At 37.8% G+C, this 17,423-nt stretch overlaps 1 protein-coding gene across 1 annotated transcript in view; it reads left to right on the forward strand.

Moving 5' to 3' along the window:
* Window positions 1–2,357: 2,357 nt before the first annotated feature.
* Window positions 2,358–17,423, forward strand: part of LOC122797729 — a 131,290-nt gene continuing 116,224 nt past the window's right edge. Inside the window, exon 1 of the mRNA XM_044066256.1 lies at window positions 2,358–2,460. Within this exon, the coding sequence (XP_043922191.1) occupies window positions 2,358–2,460 (103 nt within the window). The remainder of the gene's footprint in view (window positions 2,461–17,423) is intronic.

Raw genomic sequence — 17,423 nt, forward strand, 5'->3', positions numbered from 1 at the left:
TGGTGTGAATGACATGAGACGTACCTCCCTGGACTACATGAAAAGAGACATAGAGGAGCTCTCTGACCATGTAGCCCAGGCTGGTATGACCCTGACCTTGAGTAGCATCTTGCCCTCACCAAGAATGATGCCACAGTATAAAGACAAAATGATCAGTTTCAACAACTGTCTAAAGTATTGATGTCATTCAAAGGGGATCCAGTGTCTGTCAGCCTGGGATGACATGCTTGACAGGCCACGTTGCTTCGCTAGGGATGGCTTGCACTTGTCACCCTTATGCTTTTGTATACTGGCCAAGGCTCTTGCCACCCCCATAGTGCCTTTTTCAGGCAAGGCTCAAAGGACAAACCCACCTGCATAGACAACCCAAGGATAAAAAATAAAGGTAATGCTACTCAATGCCAGAAGTCTAAACCTCAAGATGCATGCACTCGAGGCACTCCTCAGTATGGAGAAAATCGATGTCTGTGCAGTAACAGAAACCTGGTTCAAGGCTACTGAGAGCACCCCAGCACTATCAGGTTATAACTCATACCATGTGTTTTGGCCCCAAAACTCGGACCGAAGCACAAAAGGAGGGGGGGTATCTATATTCATCAAATATACCTATACCTCCAGGTTAGTGGCACTGCACGAAGCATCGGAAACCATCCATGTGCAACTAACAGTGGGTAAAACTGCCTTTCAGTTTGTAGCCTGCTACAGAACACCCTCCCTATTACAGGAACCCCACTTGGCATTCCTGAGAACACTGGAGAATATGAAGGTCTCTCCAAACACTATGTTATTGGGTGACTTCAACTACCCAAACATTGACTGGGAAAACTACTCAAGCCCAAACTCCCTCGCCCAAAGGTTCCTTGAATTTATAAACTCTAAAGCAATGGAACAACTGGTCACCACTCCCACAAGAGGGAACAACATATTGGACCTGGTCATCACCAACATGGGGACTCTATGTTCCACACCAGAGGTAAACCCCTCATTGGTAAGATCAGACCATAAACAAATTTCCCTGGACATCCATTCAACATAACAACAGTACCAATGATGCACTTAGTTCCGAGTCTACCTGTACTCTAGCATTTGAAGGCTTATTTAAACAGCTTCGTACTCTCAGATCCAACATTTGGCATTCCAAATTATTCAAGGCATATATTGCCAAAGTGATAACCCCTCGAGGTCTGAGAGTACGCATACAACCTCATGTGGGGACAGTGGACTCGGAGCTAAGTGATCAGTGGTCTCAAATACAGCAGCAAGCCAGCATGTCCTTTGTGGAAGCTCTATCCAAATATTATGATCGAGTCATTGCTAAAGAAATTGATGCAGTAACCAGATTGGTGGATGATGTCAAACCTTTTGAAGGTGAACCCTATTACAATAAACACCTTAATAAAGTGGCCACAGATCTTAATAATTTGGAACAACAACTTAAAAAAGCAGAAAAATTTAAAAAATTAGGAGGGATCAGACTGATTACCAGCAGGGCAATCCTTTTTTAAATAATGCTAAGCATGTGAGATTTACACCTTCATTATCAAAGACTTCAAAGAGAAAGAGACCACGCTCTATTCTGAGAAAATCTGGCCATGATACTGGGTCCTCGACTGAGGACATTTCTTCTTGTACAGATAACAAATTTCAATCAGTATCAAGTTCACCATTACCAAAAAGGACAACATTGTCTGTCCCTTTAGGCCCAAGTATCGGCGGGGAAGATGCAAACACAGGAGGCATAGACAATATTCAGAGTTTGTTGAAAATGGTCATACAGAATTAGTCACAGATTACAACAGTAATGTTTTAAACTTATCTGATCTTGTGCTATCTCCAATCCATTTGTCTGTGCTCAATAAAGGCTTAACTTACATTCCGGGTTTCTGGTGTCTGAAGAAATGTTTGCTCAAGATTTAATGTCCTTTTGTAGAACTTTAAATTTAAGATTGTTTTTTGGTAATGATGATACCAATTTTGCTGATGACAAATTTGTATATCATAAATCATCTTTTACTCCCCCAATGCATCCTTTGGTACATCAGTTCCAGAATAGCGTTCTCAAAGATCTGCATTTTTCTAGGTCAGAGACATATTATAAACTGAACAATGTAACTATTGTAGAAAAACAAGCTATTCTGGAACTACAAAATAACAAGAATATTGCCATCATTCCAGCGGACAAAGGTGGAGCCGTGGTTGTGTTAAATTGGAAAGATTATGATCAGGAAGCTAAAAGACAGTTGTCTGATGGTAGATATTATTTTGAGATGCATATTAATCCCATTCATCGTTTAAAAAAATGAATCGATAATTTTTTAATTCAGGCCAGGGATGAAGCTATTATCACCAATGATATCATGCAACAACTTATGATTCAGGACCCGGCCAATCAGTACATCTATTTTCTGCCAAAAATCCACAAAAATCCATTACATCCACCCGGCAGACCAATTGTCTCAGGTAAGGGTTATATTACAGAACCCCTATCTTTGTATATGACCAAACACTTGAAGCCCCTGCTCCATCTAGTCCGTTCTAGATTACAGGACACTACAAATTTTCTGCAGATAATTTCAGACAGCCAATTAGAACCTGATTGGTTGATGTGCACGCTAGATGTGTGCACTTTATATACAAACATCCCATATGAATCCGGTTTGGAGGCCCTAAGTTATTGGCTGGAGGTGGCTAATCTATATCATTCTGATTTCAATTATTTTTTGGTACAGCTAGCAGGATATGTTCTCAGTAGTAATGCATTTTTCTATCAGGACACTAATTACTTACAAACAAAAGGTACAGCAATGGGGGCTTCTTTTGCCCCCATTTATGCCGATTTGTTTATGACATTTGTTGAAAAACAGCTCATTTATGATCATGAGAATAACATCTATTTAGAACACATTGACATTTGGAGATGTTTTCTAGACGATTGCTGAATGGTATGGAAAGGAGAGATTGATATGTTACATGGATTCATATCTTATCTGAATAACAATTCATGGGGATTACAATTTACTGTTCCTTATGATTTAAACAGTATCATGTTTTTGGATGTGACCATCAATAGATTACCAGACCATATGCTGAGTACCGAAGTATTCAGAAAATATACCCAATACAATGCCATTCTCCACGCGTCCAGTTTTCATCCTCCACACATAGCCCGTAACATTCCCAAATCGCAATTCATTAGATTAAAATTAATTTGTACTGATGATTCTTCATTTCAGAGCCAAAGGAAGGATCTTACAAACAGATTTAAAGCTAGGGGTTATGGCATGGGGTATGTGTTGCAGGCAAGCAATTTGGTCAATTCAACAAATAGGGAGGAAATTTTGAGATATAAAGATCATGACGTCACAACAACACAACCCATCAGGTTGGTTACAACATATGCCAGGAACACGGTTAACTTAATTGAAAGTGTCAGGAGACATTGGAACATACTACAATATAATGATGAGCTAGCTCAAATTATACCCAATAGATGTCAATTTTCATACCGTAAAGGCAAAAATCTTGGTTCCTGTTTCAACCATTATAAACATGGGTCTATGCATCAACCTTCTCAATACATGCAAACTACTATAATGGGGGAGCCACTAGTTGGCTGTTATCCATGTGGACATTGTATCCACTGTGATAAGGTGGTCAAATCTAAACAATTTTCCAGCCGCAATTGTTCGGTAGTTTATGATACACAGTTTTTTGCCAATTGTAGTACTGATTGGCTAGTATATCAAGCTATATGTACCTGTGGTTCTTTTTACATCGGTCAGACTTCGCATCCATTAAGAATAAGAATTTCAGAACATATCAGTAACACTAAAAATAAAAAGGCTTCTAATGCACTTTATAAACATCATCTGACACATTCTACTGCCAGGTTTTCATTTATGGTTATTGATATTGTGAAGGGCAATAAATCCAATAAAATGGGGTAGCACTCTATCTTAAATAACAAAGAAAAAAAGCAGATTGTGAAACTGGGTGGGTTGTTCCCTCCCGGTTTGAATGAACAATTCTAGGATGGACCAATCAGCCTTTAGATATGTGTATTTAATGTTTAGTCAAAGCTGTAGCATTTAATATTTTTTACACTGAGGAAGGCTGTGATATTTTTCTGGCCGAAACCGGTCTGATTTTGTTCAAATAAAGTGGATCTTTTGTACACAGTATGCTGGCTCTTTTTCTATTGGATTTTCACGTTTGTTTTTGAGCCGTGCATCTGCCTTTCGCACAGGAGTGCTGTTTTGCCTGCTACATGAAAAGAGACATAGAGGATCTCTCTGACCATGTAGCCCAGGCTGGTATGACCCTGATCTTGAGTAGCATCTTGCCTCACCAAGAATGATGCCAAAGTATAAAGACAAAATGATCAGTTTCAACAATTGACTAAAGTATTGGTGTCATTCAAAGGTGATCCAGTGTCTGTCAGCCTGGGATGACATGCTCGACAAGCCACGTTGCTTCGCTAGTGACGGCTTGCACCTCTCACCCTTAGGCTTTCGTATACTGGCCAAGGCTCTTGCCACCCCCATAGTGCCTTTTTCAGGCAAGGCTCAAAGGACAAACCCACCTCCATAGACAACCCAAGGATAAAAAAACTAAAGGTAATGCTACTCAATGCCAGAAGTCTAAACCTCAAGATGCATGCACTCGAGGCTCTCCTCAGTATGGAGAAAATTGATGTCTGTGCAGTAACAGAAACCTGGTTCAAGGCTACTGAGAGCACCCCAGCACTATCAGGTTATAACTCATACCATGCGTTTCAGCCCCAAAACTCAGACCAAAGCACAAAAGGAGGGGGAGTATCTATATTCATCAAAGATACCTACACCTCCAGGTTAGTGGCACTGCACGAAGCATCGGAAACCATCCATGTGCAACTAACAATGGGCAAAACTGCCTTTCAGTTTGTAGTCTGCTACAGAACACCCTCCCTGTTACATGAACCCCACTTGGCATTCCTGAGAACACTGGAAAATATGAAGGTCTCTCCAAACAGTATGTTATTGGGTGACTTCACCTACCCAAACATTGACTGGGAAAACTATTCAAGCCCAAACCCCCTCGCCCAATGGTTCCTTGAATTTATAAACTCTAACGCAATGGAACAACTGGTCACCACTCCCACAAGAGGGAACAACATATTGGACCTGGTCATCACCAACATGGGGACTCTATGTTCCACACCAGAGGTAAACCCCTCATTGGTAAGATCAGACCATAAACAAATTTCCCTGGACATCCATATCCCATCCCCACCCCCAGCCAAGGAAATCACTGTAAAGAATTTCTCAAAAGCCAACTTTGCACTTCTCAAGACTGAGGTGGAATCCTTCAAAGCCCCTGGGCCAGAGGATAATACAGCCCAATCCACAGAATTCTTTACAAATGCATTCTATGAGCACCTGCAGGAATGCATGGCTCATGTTATCCCAAATAAAACCAAGACTCACTCCTCCAAAAACAGGAGACCGGTCTGGTGGACCCCGGCCATAAATAAGCTATACAACAGAAGGAGGAAGCTACTACATGACAGAGCAAAATCCCAAAAAGGGAAGGCATCTCTGATCAGTATTAGCAAGAAGCTTCAATCCCTCATAAAATCATCAAAGGCCAGTTTCGAAAGAAAAATTGCCCTAGACACTAAAGATAATCACAAGGCCTTCTTTAGTTATGTCAGGAACATGGGTGTAAACTCCCAGATATGCTCTGAATTGTTGCATAACGGTACAAAATATACTGAACCTACAGACATAGCCAACATCCTGGCAGACAGATTCAGTGCAAACTTCTCCCCCCCTTCCCCCACAAAGGAGCAAATGCCTATCCCAACTGAATGTAACCTCCCTGACATCACAGATGCACAGGTGAAAGCTGCCCTCTCCAAAGCAAAAAACAAAGCATCTATGGGACCGGACGGTGTCCCAGGCTGTGTCTTACATGAGCTCCAAGAAGAACTGAACCCTCACATTAAGTCACTGTTCAAACTTAGCCTTACTACCGGATATATACCCAAAGAATGGCGTACCGCTATAGTGGTCCCACTCCACAAAGGTGGTGCCACAACGGACCCTGGAAACTATTGCCCCATAAGCTTGACTAGTCTGGTCTGTAATGCTATGGAGCGTATTATCATGGAACTCATAAACAAAGACATTGGGAGCCTCCAGACACTAGACCCCACCCAATTCAGCTTTGTTAAGGGCAGATCTTGCCTCTTAAACCTAGTTGATTTCTTTGAAACAGTTACGAAAGCCATAGATGAGGGCAAGGTAGTCCACACAGCCTACCTGGACCTCGCAAAAGCCTTCGACACAATACCCCACTCCAGCATCATAAATAAGCTGACCAGCTTAAATATCAACCCTTATATCACAAGATGGGTTGCAAACTGGCTCAGAGATGGAACCCACATGGCCAGAATCGCAGGTGCCATGTCCGAATCCAAACCAGTTACAAGTGGCATCCCACAGGGCTCAGTTCTGGGACCTCTCTTGTTCGGTATATAATTCTCTGAGGTTCAGGCTAATATGGGGGGATTATGGCTGACAAAGTTCGCAGATGACTGCAAACTGGTGGCCATAATCGAATCTCTAGCTGAGACAAGCATCCTCCAAAAGGGTCTCACAGAGACCGATACTTGGTGCCAGAGCCATGGCCTCAAGCTAAATGCTAAAAAGTGCATAGTCATCCCCTTTGGGAAAGACAAGATGCCCACAAATTACCACATAGGTGGTAATCCATTAAGTACGGAAGAAGTAATTAGAGATTTGGGGACCAGCGTAGACAGTAATCTCTCCTTTCATAATCATGTTTCCAAAGTGGTTAGAAAGACCTTCTATATAGCCCACCTTATCACGAAAGGGTTCGCATCTAGATCAAGAGAGGTCATTGTGCCCCTCTACTCATCACTCATCAGGCCCATAATTGAATACAATGCCCCTTTTGGGATGTACCTTACCCGACACCTGCAGCAACTGGAGAGACCCCAAAAGTACCTCACCAAGAGGATCATTGGCTACAAACAGATGTCCTATGCAGCTCGACTAAAGAAACTCCAGCTCTTCTCAGTTGCTTACTGCCTACTCAGAGGTGATCTATGCCTGACGTATAAAGCCATGTCAAACTCAGAATTAATGGACATGCTCCACCTCAAAAAATCCAAGTCCCTTAGAGCTACACGCTCCAGGGACCTAAACCTCAGCACAAAAATAAATAGGATGTGCTGGAGGGACAGATTTCTTTCCCAGAGGCTCCCCTTACTCTGGAATAGAATCCCAATTCATGTTAGACATAGCCCCTCACTGACCCTCTTCAAGCAAAATCTGGACACGTGGATGGGAAATCGCAAATTCACTTCTGGGATCTCTTCTGTGTCTCTGCTAGACAGGGGCACAGTAAACTAATCTTAAAAGGGTACCTTCTGTGACCTACTTTACAGAGGCACAGTAGGCTAATCTAATAGGGAGGCAGAAGCCAGATACACTCTGGCTAGGCTTATAAATGCCCTAGGGCAGATAGCCTAGTATCTACCTTTGAACCTATGAACCATTTCCTCAGCAGTATAGCTCCATGATATCATAAATCATTTCCCCACCAAGTCTTACACCCCTCATTTCAAATGGAAGTATTTCTCAAGAGTTGGGAGGGTGGCCTAATGGTTAAGGTGTTTACCTTACAAACACAAAGTGCAGGGTTTGAGTCTCACAGGGGATAATTGGCTTGGCTTGTAATGGCAGTTAGCTTAGTACTAACCTAAGAGCAAAGTATCTCAAAAAATCTAAAAGTACTTAATTCTCAAACACCTTCTAAAAAGAAGTATTGAAACCAGTCTGAATCATTATTTTCACCCCATCTCCAAATTGGACTGTATATTATCCTATTCAAAAGTTTGTTTGATAATCAGAGGAAGTACCAATAATAAGTTAAAACAGCTGAAAACTTCCTTTATAGCCCATGGCCATGACATGTTGGCAATAAATGAATGCTAGGTAAGATATACCACCCCTAGCTTAAATTACTTTCTCTAAGACCAAAACCACATTAACTGCCATGGGCTAGTGAGTAGATATTTGAACAGTAGAATGTTCTTATACAAATTATCTCTCTAAATATATGTGCATCTTCAACCAAAGATCACCAATGAAAGTGGACCAAACTAGCCATTCCATCTACTATGTACAAATTTTCAATCAAATAATTAACTACATTCCAAAAGAGAAATTCATTGTCATCCTTGGAGATTTCAAATTAAATTTTCTCTATGGTCAGAATTCTGAAGCTACTGACTTGCTGGCAGGCCTTGGAATTCTACAGATCATTAAATGTCCTCTCCTATCCCAAAAATAAATCAGATACACACAACCTTCTCGATCATTTAATAACAAACATATCACAATCTCTTTTTCTGCTTTTTAAATTATACTCCCTGTACTCTGCTGTCACTGTCCCATTATTTCTAACTATAACATGCTGGTTTCAATCTATTCCCTGCCAATGTGACCTTCTGCTTAAAATATGAAAATAAAAATAGCAACTACAGCTGAAAGCCAGTCTCTATACAAAATGACCATGTAAGAAATAATAACAAAACCAGCAACCACGGCTAAAAGTATACAAATGTTAATAAAAAAGAATTGCAGAGGATAAGCGCTTTCACAACAAGTGCGCCATCAGATCTATTGTATAATGCCAATCAATTCTATTTAAAACACAAAACAACAAATCACAGGACAGTATCAATTAGACATTACTCAGATCAGTGATGTAGTTTTTGAGTCTTTAAAGCTGGTCTACAAGTCATATTTTAATTTAGTCCTGGAGCTTTATCAGCTGGTAGAGTCACAATCCATTTTAGTTCAGCTAGTTCAGTTGCATTCTTTAGATCTCCTCCCCTAATACTTGGTGCAATAACTTGTAAAGCCATAAAAGTTAAAGAGCACCCTGCATTTTCAGCACTATGTTTAAGCAAGCCATTAGAAAGCTTTTTAAGCTTGATGTCACTCATATGCTGCAAAATACACTCCTTAAATAACCAATTGGTTTTACCTACATAAAAAGATGTACATGATTTACAGCTTGACAGATAAACCAGATGTTTAGTTCTACAATCAACATATGTTTTACAACTATAGCTAATGCCAGAAATTGGATGTATAAATAAATTTGACTTACTGATAAAAGTACATGCTGTACAGCTGCAACATGGAAAAGTACCATACAAATCCATGACATTTTTAGGCTTTTTTTCAGCCCATATCACAGTTGTCTCTGCAAAGAATAATCATCCTAAATGCAAAACTGAGCTTCTCACCTACCATATGTCTAATATTGTCATCTGAAAGTAGTATCAGCCAATTCCTTTTAATTATATCACAAATAATCCCTATATTACTACTGCATGTTAGAACCACTCTATTATTCATTCCATTTTTCATCATATCATTTTGTCTTTTGGTCAAGGTCTGCTTCCCTTCTATGAGATATCAAGCAACATACTAGGGAAGAAAATCGGTGTACTTCATTATGACTGTAACCCCTATCATTAAATTCTTTGCTGAACTGCTTCTCAGCATTCAAAAAATCTTCATCATCAGTGTGCAGTCTAGACATTCTATGAAATTGGGCCTTAAGCACATTTCTATAAACGTGGAGGATGCATACTAGAGCAATGTAGCATATTATTCCCCTCAACATTCTTTGCTAAACATACGTGTAGTTACTTTTCCATCATGACCCACAAGTATACATACATCTTAGAACTCAACAGTATGCAAGGAATTCTTCAACATAAATCTAAAACAGGAGCTACATCCTTCTAAATATAAAATATATTCTTTCAACATTTCTATCGTACCACTCCATAAAATAAATATATCATCCACAAATCATTTATAGTGTTTCAGAAAAGATAGATATTTGTGGTTATTGAATACATACACATTTTCTCAGTTTGCCATTACTAAGTTGGCATATATTAGGGTTAGTATGCAGTTGTTCTAATGCCTTCCATTTATCTTTACCTAAATTATAAATTTAGATGAATGCTTATCATTAAGCTCTTTAAATATTTCTATTTCACATATCCTTAAAAATGCCTCCATACATGGATGTAATTGCAGAACAAACGTAGTGGGTCTCCAAGTGGAATCCAACTTAAAATTACATTGAAATTAACTCTGTATCTCCTTTATCTTATTAACCAATTCATTCTCAATGGGTGTAAAAAGAGTCTATTAATAATCACATATAATTAAAACTAGGCTCTAAATTCAGAGCTTGCCTTTTTCTCAGTAGTTTAGGATAAATGTCACCATAGGTAGGCAAGTGCAGCACCCTGACACCCCTCGGGGTAACAATGTAAAATAGTTGATGTTCTGGTGATGGTTTCAGTCTAAGATGATCACATGCAGCAGCAAAAAAGAAAGAAGCCACAACAAGATCATTTTGATTTTAAAAATGGACATATTTTCCTTTGGCCTTGAGCATCCAAAACTGTTAAACTGACAGGACAGGATAATAATAATCCCAATACCAAGTCCACTTCTAGAGCTAAAGAAGTGAACTTTCTGCAAACCTTGTCTACTTCTTCCACTATGATTTATGCCTTGGCTGCACATGATAGATCCAATGGTTATTCTCAGGCTACAAAACTTAATTCCTTTGCAGTGGAAGGTGCTAGAAAGAAGAAATTAGTGAATGCTGCTGCAACCTCTCCTTCAGTTTTTCCATGTTTGCCAGCTATGTTGAAGCTTCCAGTGTTGTCTCAGAGGAGGCAGTCCTTAAGCAGGGACCGGAAGTCATGCAAACTTTCAGAGGATTTGAGTATGCTGATGAAATTGAATTAAACACTTTAGTGGTTAACTTATCCTCAGTTGCCATAAGTGAACAACAAATTTAATTATTAAATAAGGGGCTTTCCTTCATTCCCGCAAAGTGTTCAAAGGTCAGTGACTCTGTTTAATGTCTTAAGTTTTTTGTCAGAAACATCATGTTGAAAATGCTTTTTCCTTCCATGCCCTCCAAGGATCCACATACTTTGGGGAGACCCAGAATGTTTATTCCACAATTACATCCATGTATGGGGACATTTTTAAAGGTATGTGAAAGAAAAATATTTAAAGGCTTAATGATAAGCATTCATCTAAATTTTATAATTTCACTAAAGATGAATGGAAGGCATTAGAACAACTACATACTAACCCTAATATATATATACACACACACACACACACACATATATATATATATATATATATATATATATATATATATATATATATTCACCCCTTCTGATAAAGGGGGTGTGATTGTCATCCTAGATATGAACATGTACTTGAATAGCATGTTTGATATGCTTGATGATAATCGAACATATATTAAAGTACCTAAGAAGGATGTGGACATGCTTATCAGAAAGTTGCATGAGAACTTATATGATTTGCTTATGAGTAGAATGATAACAGATGAGATTTACACATTCCTTTTTGTAGAGAAACCTATGATTCCTAGTATACATGGGCTACCTGGATTCACAAGAATCTGGACAACCCTCCTATGCAAGCCATTGTCTCGGGGAAATGGTTGGATGACAGATCCTCTTTCTATTTTTACAGAGAATGAATTCAAACCAATACTAGAGAAGACCTCAGTGGTCCTTAAGGATACTGAGGATTTTTTATGTGCATTTCAGGATTTTGTTGAAATGTGTAGAAGAATTAAGGGGATGTATTTGATCACTCTAGATGTTAACGTCCTTTTTACTTAGTCCTGAATGATTATGGTACTGAATCTATTAGGAATATACTGAGGAATTGTAGTGATTATACATGTGAAAAGATCAACCTCATTTTTTTTTTAGAGCTTGTGCTTGAAAACAATGTCTTTGTTTTTAATAATGTGTTTTCTTGGCAAAAGCAAGGCGTTGCAAAGGGAATGCCTTGAGCAAATAGCTATGCCAACTTAGTAATGGCAAACTGAGAAAATGCGCATGTATTTAATAACCACAAATATTTATCTTTTCTGAAACTCTATAAAGAATTTGTGGATGATGTATTTATTTTATGGAGTGTACAATAGATTTGTTGAAATAATGTATTTTATATTTAGAAGGATGTAGCTCCTGTTTTAGATTTACGTTGAAGTATTCCTTGCACACTGTTGAGTTCTAAGATGTATGTATACTTGTGGGTCATGATGGAAAAGTAAGTACATGTATGTTTAGCAAAGAATGTTGAGGGAATAATATGCTACATTGCTCTAGTATGTATCCTCCACATTTATAGAAATGTGCTTAAGGCCCAGTTTCATAGAATGTCTAGACTGCACACCGATGATGAAGATTTTTTGAATGCTGAGAAGCAGTTCAGCAAAGAATTTAATGATAGGGGTTACAGTCATAATGAAGTACACCAATTTTCTTCCCTAGTATGTTGCTTGATATCTCATAGAAGGGAAGCAGACCTTGACCGAAAGACAAAATGATATGAAGAAAAATGGAATGAATAATAGAGTGGTTCTAACATGCAGCAGTAGTATAGGAATTATTTGTGATATAATTAAAAGGAATTGGCTGATACTACTTTCAGATGATAATATTAGACATATTGTAGGTGAGAAGCCCAGTTTAGCATTTAGGAATAATTATTCTTTGAAGAGACAGATGTGCTATGGGCTGAAAAAGGAGCCTAAAAATGTCATGGATTTGTAATGGTACTTTTCCGTGTTGCAACTGTAAAGAATGCAAATTTATTAATAAGTTGAATGTATTTGTACATCCGATTTCTGGCATTAGCTATAGTTGTAAAACATATGTTGATTGTAGAATTAAACATTTAGTTTTTCTGGCAAGCTGTAAGTCATGTACATCTTTTTATGTAGGTATAAACAATTGGTTATTTAAGGATAGTATTCTGCAGCATGTGAGTGACATCAAGCTTAAAAAGCTTTCTAATGCCTTGTTTAAACATAGTGCTGAAAATGCAGGGCCATTCTTTTACTTTTATGGCTTTACAAGTTGTTGTACCAAGTATTAGGGGAGGAGAGCTAAAGAATGCAACTGAACTAGCTAAACTAAAATGGATTACGACTCTACCAGCTGATAAAGCTCCAGGACTAAATGAGAATATGCCTTGTAGACCAGCTTTAAAGGCTTGGAAACTGCATCACTGATTTGAGTAATGTCTAATTGATACTGTCTTGTGATTTGTTGTTTTGTGTTTTAAATATAATTGATTGGTGTTCCACAATAGATCTATCTGATGAAGCACTCATTGTGAAAGCTCTTATCCTCTGCAATTCTTTTTATTAAAGTTTGTATGCTTGTATTTGTGGTTGCCAGTTTTGCTATTATTTCTTATTTAAAATATGAAAATTAGACAATTAAAGAAATTAGCTAGTACCTGACGACTTGTGAATTTCACACTGCTTCAACACAGAAGCAGGACTAAACCTTTTTAACCTCCTCCTTAAAACAACTACAATCAACGTACTTCTCCTATGTCAGTAGTCTATTATAGCCAGACATAAACAGCTGGCTAACAACAGAGATCAAACCAATCCTAAATCTAACCTGAGCCATTATGTCGAAGTATAAAGCCCTAAGAAAGGTGAATGTGACCAGGGTTCAATTAGCAGCGTGGGATTCTGAGGCACTGACAAGGAGAGATTGGTATGCCCATCTCAGGGTGAAGGACTCTTGTCTATGGCACTCCCTGAGGAGACATGTGCTCAATAGAGGAGAGTAGCCCTCAGATGCAAGTCAGTGAGTGCAGGAGAGGGACAAGGATAAGATGGAAAGTCATAAAAAAGTCATCCCTGCTCAGCAGTATTTATTGCAGGCATGACCCACCTAGGATGCTGTTAAGATCCATACTGACCTGGTTCACTTGGAAAAAAGTCCAGGAATTGTTAGACCCAGGGATGGATGGTGGCTCTGGGACTTCCAGGAAGAGAGAAGCACTAATGGAACTGGAGGAAAAAGCACTCCTAAATATAAAAGATGAAGCCTGGTCTATCTGGAAACAATCTAAATTACCTTTCTCATAAATATTTTCACTCACCTGTGGAATGTGCCAAAATGTTATTAGATGGTACAAAGCCCATTCTGTAAGATCCAGCAGTCAATTACAATATGCATCCTAAACAATTTTTGAAATTAAGTAAATCTTGTAACCTTGCACACTGAAAATGCAGCACTGCTAACCCAAATCTCATCTTCAGCAAAACTGGCAACTTATTTTTAGCAAATTATTTTTTTATTAAAACCAAAATTAACAAACTTTATCATGAAGTTTGCATTGATTCATTTCAAACGTTTTCAAAACCATTTCTGACAGAAAAATAACAGTTTAAATATTTAAATATCTTATTTAACAATATTAAGTTCAATACTGACATTCCTTTGTAATAACTTACTGTATGTTTCTGTCACATATTGTGTTTTGTTTATCAGTTCAAATAATAAAAGCATGTCTATTTAATTATGAAGAAAAAACATAATAAATTATATAAATAAAATCTCTGCACTATTTTAGGTCTTTGTTTGAGCTACTGCCAAATGAATCCCAGCAGTACAGAAAGGTGCATCTGTTTTACACTTCTATTTTTCAGCTTAGAACAACTCTAACTTTTTTTGTCTGCTGCATATTAATACACTTAATCAGTTATGTAGCCTAGCTTCTTTTTTCCAACACAAACTGGCAAATTTATGTTGTGAAGTCAGCATAAGTAAATTCGTAAACCACCCACAACTAAATAGTCTTATCATCCCTTAATACAAGACTTAGGTAAATATCTTCTTTGTCAGATGTCATCTCTTACAAGAATATCTACCCATGAAGAATACAGACAAGAAAAATATATTAAACTGCTACTAGAATAGATGAACAATGACAGCCCAACCAGCCCAGGCAATTTTCACTTTTGGTTTATTTCTCTTGGTAACAAGCAAATGGTCAACTCACTCTAATACAACCTTAACCTATTCATTACACAAAAGATCAGGTCCACAATATCTAAATCTGGTATAGTCAAATATGTTCAGAAAACGGTTACTTCAAACACAGGCTCTGCTTTTTAGGCCATATTTATCCTGCAATTATAGGTAATTTTCTGGAAAAGCTAACATTGTACTAGTTCCCTTCCTATATAATTCTTCAATCTCAGCAACATGGATTCTCAACATAAAGATTGACCATGAGAGCAATTTGGACAAACATTGGTGATACTGTACCCAGTATTGGTAAAAATAATAAATGGAGTGGGATTTTTGACCCTAGCAAAGCACTTGATATAGTAAAACAAAACTTTCTAACACAGACTATACTAGCAACAGGAATTAATGAGAAAAACACAAGCTGGTTCAGCAATTTAGAGCAGTAGATTTCAGTTTAAGACTGGTTCCTCACTATTGCTTCAGTGTCCATCTCACAAGGGTTAAAAGATGGGTTGCATAGGGGTCAGTTCTATCTACCTTGCTTTTCTACATATTCACCAACAAGATGTACTCAAACCTGTAAGTCCAAAAACACGGAAACTGTGCACCAACTGGAAAAAGAGCACACTTTATTGAGTACGACCACAAATTGTAAACGCTTTATAAACACAGTGCGTTTTCGTCCACATCACCACATAAGACTTCATCAGACAAATAATTCATCAGAAGTTGCTCATTAAATACTCCAATCAAGTTTAAAACAGCCAATGAAAATACATTACATCCTATCTACACCAAAAAGGAAAGGCTCATTCCATACAAAATATGACTAGTGTTAAAACATTAAAAACACTCGTACATTCTTGCTAAAACCATTGTAAAATCTGTCTGTATATGCATATAACCATATTTCATGTTAAATAAGTTCATTTCAATAAATAATCCTAAATAAAAATCCAAGTGTTACTAGAAAATTAATTTATTCATTAAAACCCAATCTGTTAGTGTTTAAATAGCACCATCTACTGTTCTTATAGAACCATTGCCAATGTAAGCTATATTCTAGCTGCTCTCAGTTTTAACACTGAGGTTAATGAAATGTGCTCATTTAGACCAGGGGAACTTGTGGCATCTACCAGTATTTGCCACCATAATTCTTTAAATTCTAGCCATTCTTCCCAGAGACCACCTCTCATTTCCTTCTTAACCTGCTCAAGCACAAAAAGAAAACTTTGAGTCTTCACATATTCTTGTGTGCTTATATAGAGCATTTGCTTCTTTTTTCCTAAGTATCTCATAAGTGTGTTCATAAATTCTTTTTTTCAACGCTCTTTCTGTCTTACCGACATAGTAAGAGTTGCATTGTGAACACGTTGCCATATACACCACTCCCTGGGATTCACAGTTATAGTATCCTGTACTGTTAATGTTAATGTCCCTAGCTAATAACAACATCTCACTTTTGTTGCAAACATATTGACACTGATTACAGTGTCCACATTGAAAAGTTCCATTGATTTTATTAGATATAACAGCCTTATTTGGGATATTGTTACTACCATTCATCTTGTTGTTTTCAAGTAACTTTTTTATGCTTCTAGCATTCTTATATACTATTTTGGGAGTATCTTCTTTAATATTCGAAATATCAGATAAAGAAATAAATTTATCCCACTCCCTCTGAAAAATCTTTTTCACCTTAAGGTTAAATAAACTGAATTCCATAACCAGTGCCAATTTATAATGAAACTCTCCTATGTTATTATTTTTGTTAGTATCAACCAAAATTTCAGCATCATTACTTGGGTTGATGTTGTTTGTCACTGTACCCTTTATTGGTTTGTATTTAGTTGATCTATTCTGCTCTACCTCCTTTCTTAAGTTTGTAATAAACTCTAATGGGTGGCCTCTTGCAGAGAACATCCCCTCCAAAATATTGCATTCCTTAAGAAAATCTTCATTCCTACTGGTCATGCGACACCCCCTCACAAATTGTCCCTTGACAATATTCTTTTTACAATGTGGGGGTGTGCGCTAGAAATGCAAAAAGGAATTGCAAAAGTACTTTTCCTGAAAACCTTGGTTTCTAGGTCTGTGTTGTTCATATTTTTGTACACTTCAACATCCAAGTATTGTAGCCTATCAGTAAAAATAGTATGCGTGAACTTTAAAAAGTTCGTAGTATTTTGAATATAGTTAAGAAATTCAGTTAGTTTCTCACTACCTCCTGTCCAGAAAATCACAATGTCATCCAAATATCGCCTGTAAAGCGACCAGTATTGTTTGTATACTGAGTTCAGGACAAAGTTTGATTCCCACGCTGCTAACACAATATTAGCGTATGTGGGTGCGCACGCCGCACCCATTGCTACGCCTCTTATTTGCTGGTAGTATTCTCCATTAAATAGAATATAATTGTACTTAAGTACAATATCTACTAATTCCACTATTGCTACTTTTTCTAGATGTGTGAGTG

Source organism: Protopterus annectens, chromosome 3.part1, assembly GCF_019279795.1.
Source record: "Protopterus annectens isolate FY-2018-M chromosome 3.part1, PAN1.0, whole genome shotgun sequence".
NCBI classification, from domain to species: Eukaryota; Metazoa; Chordata; order Ceratodontiformes; family Protopteridae; genus Protopterus; species Protopterus annectens.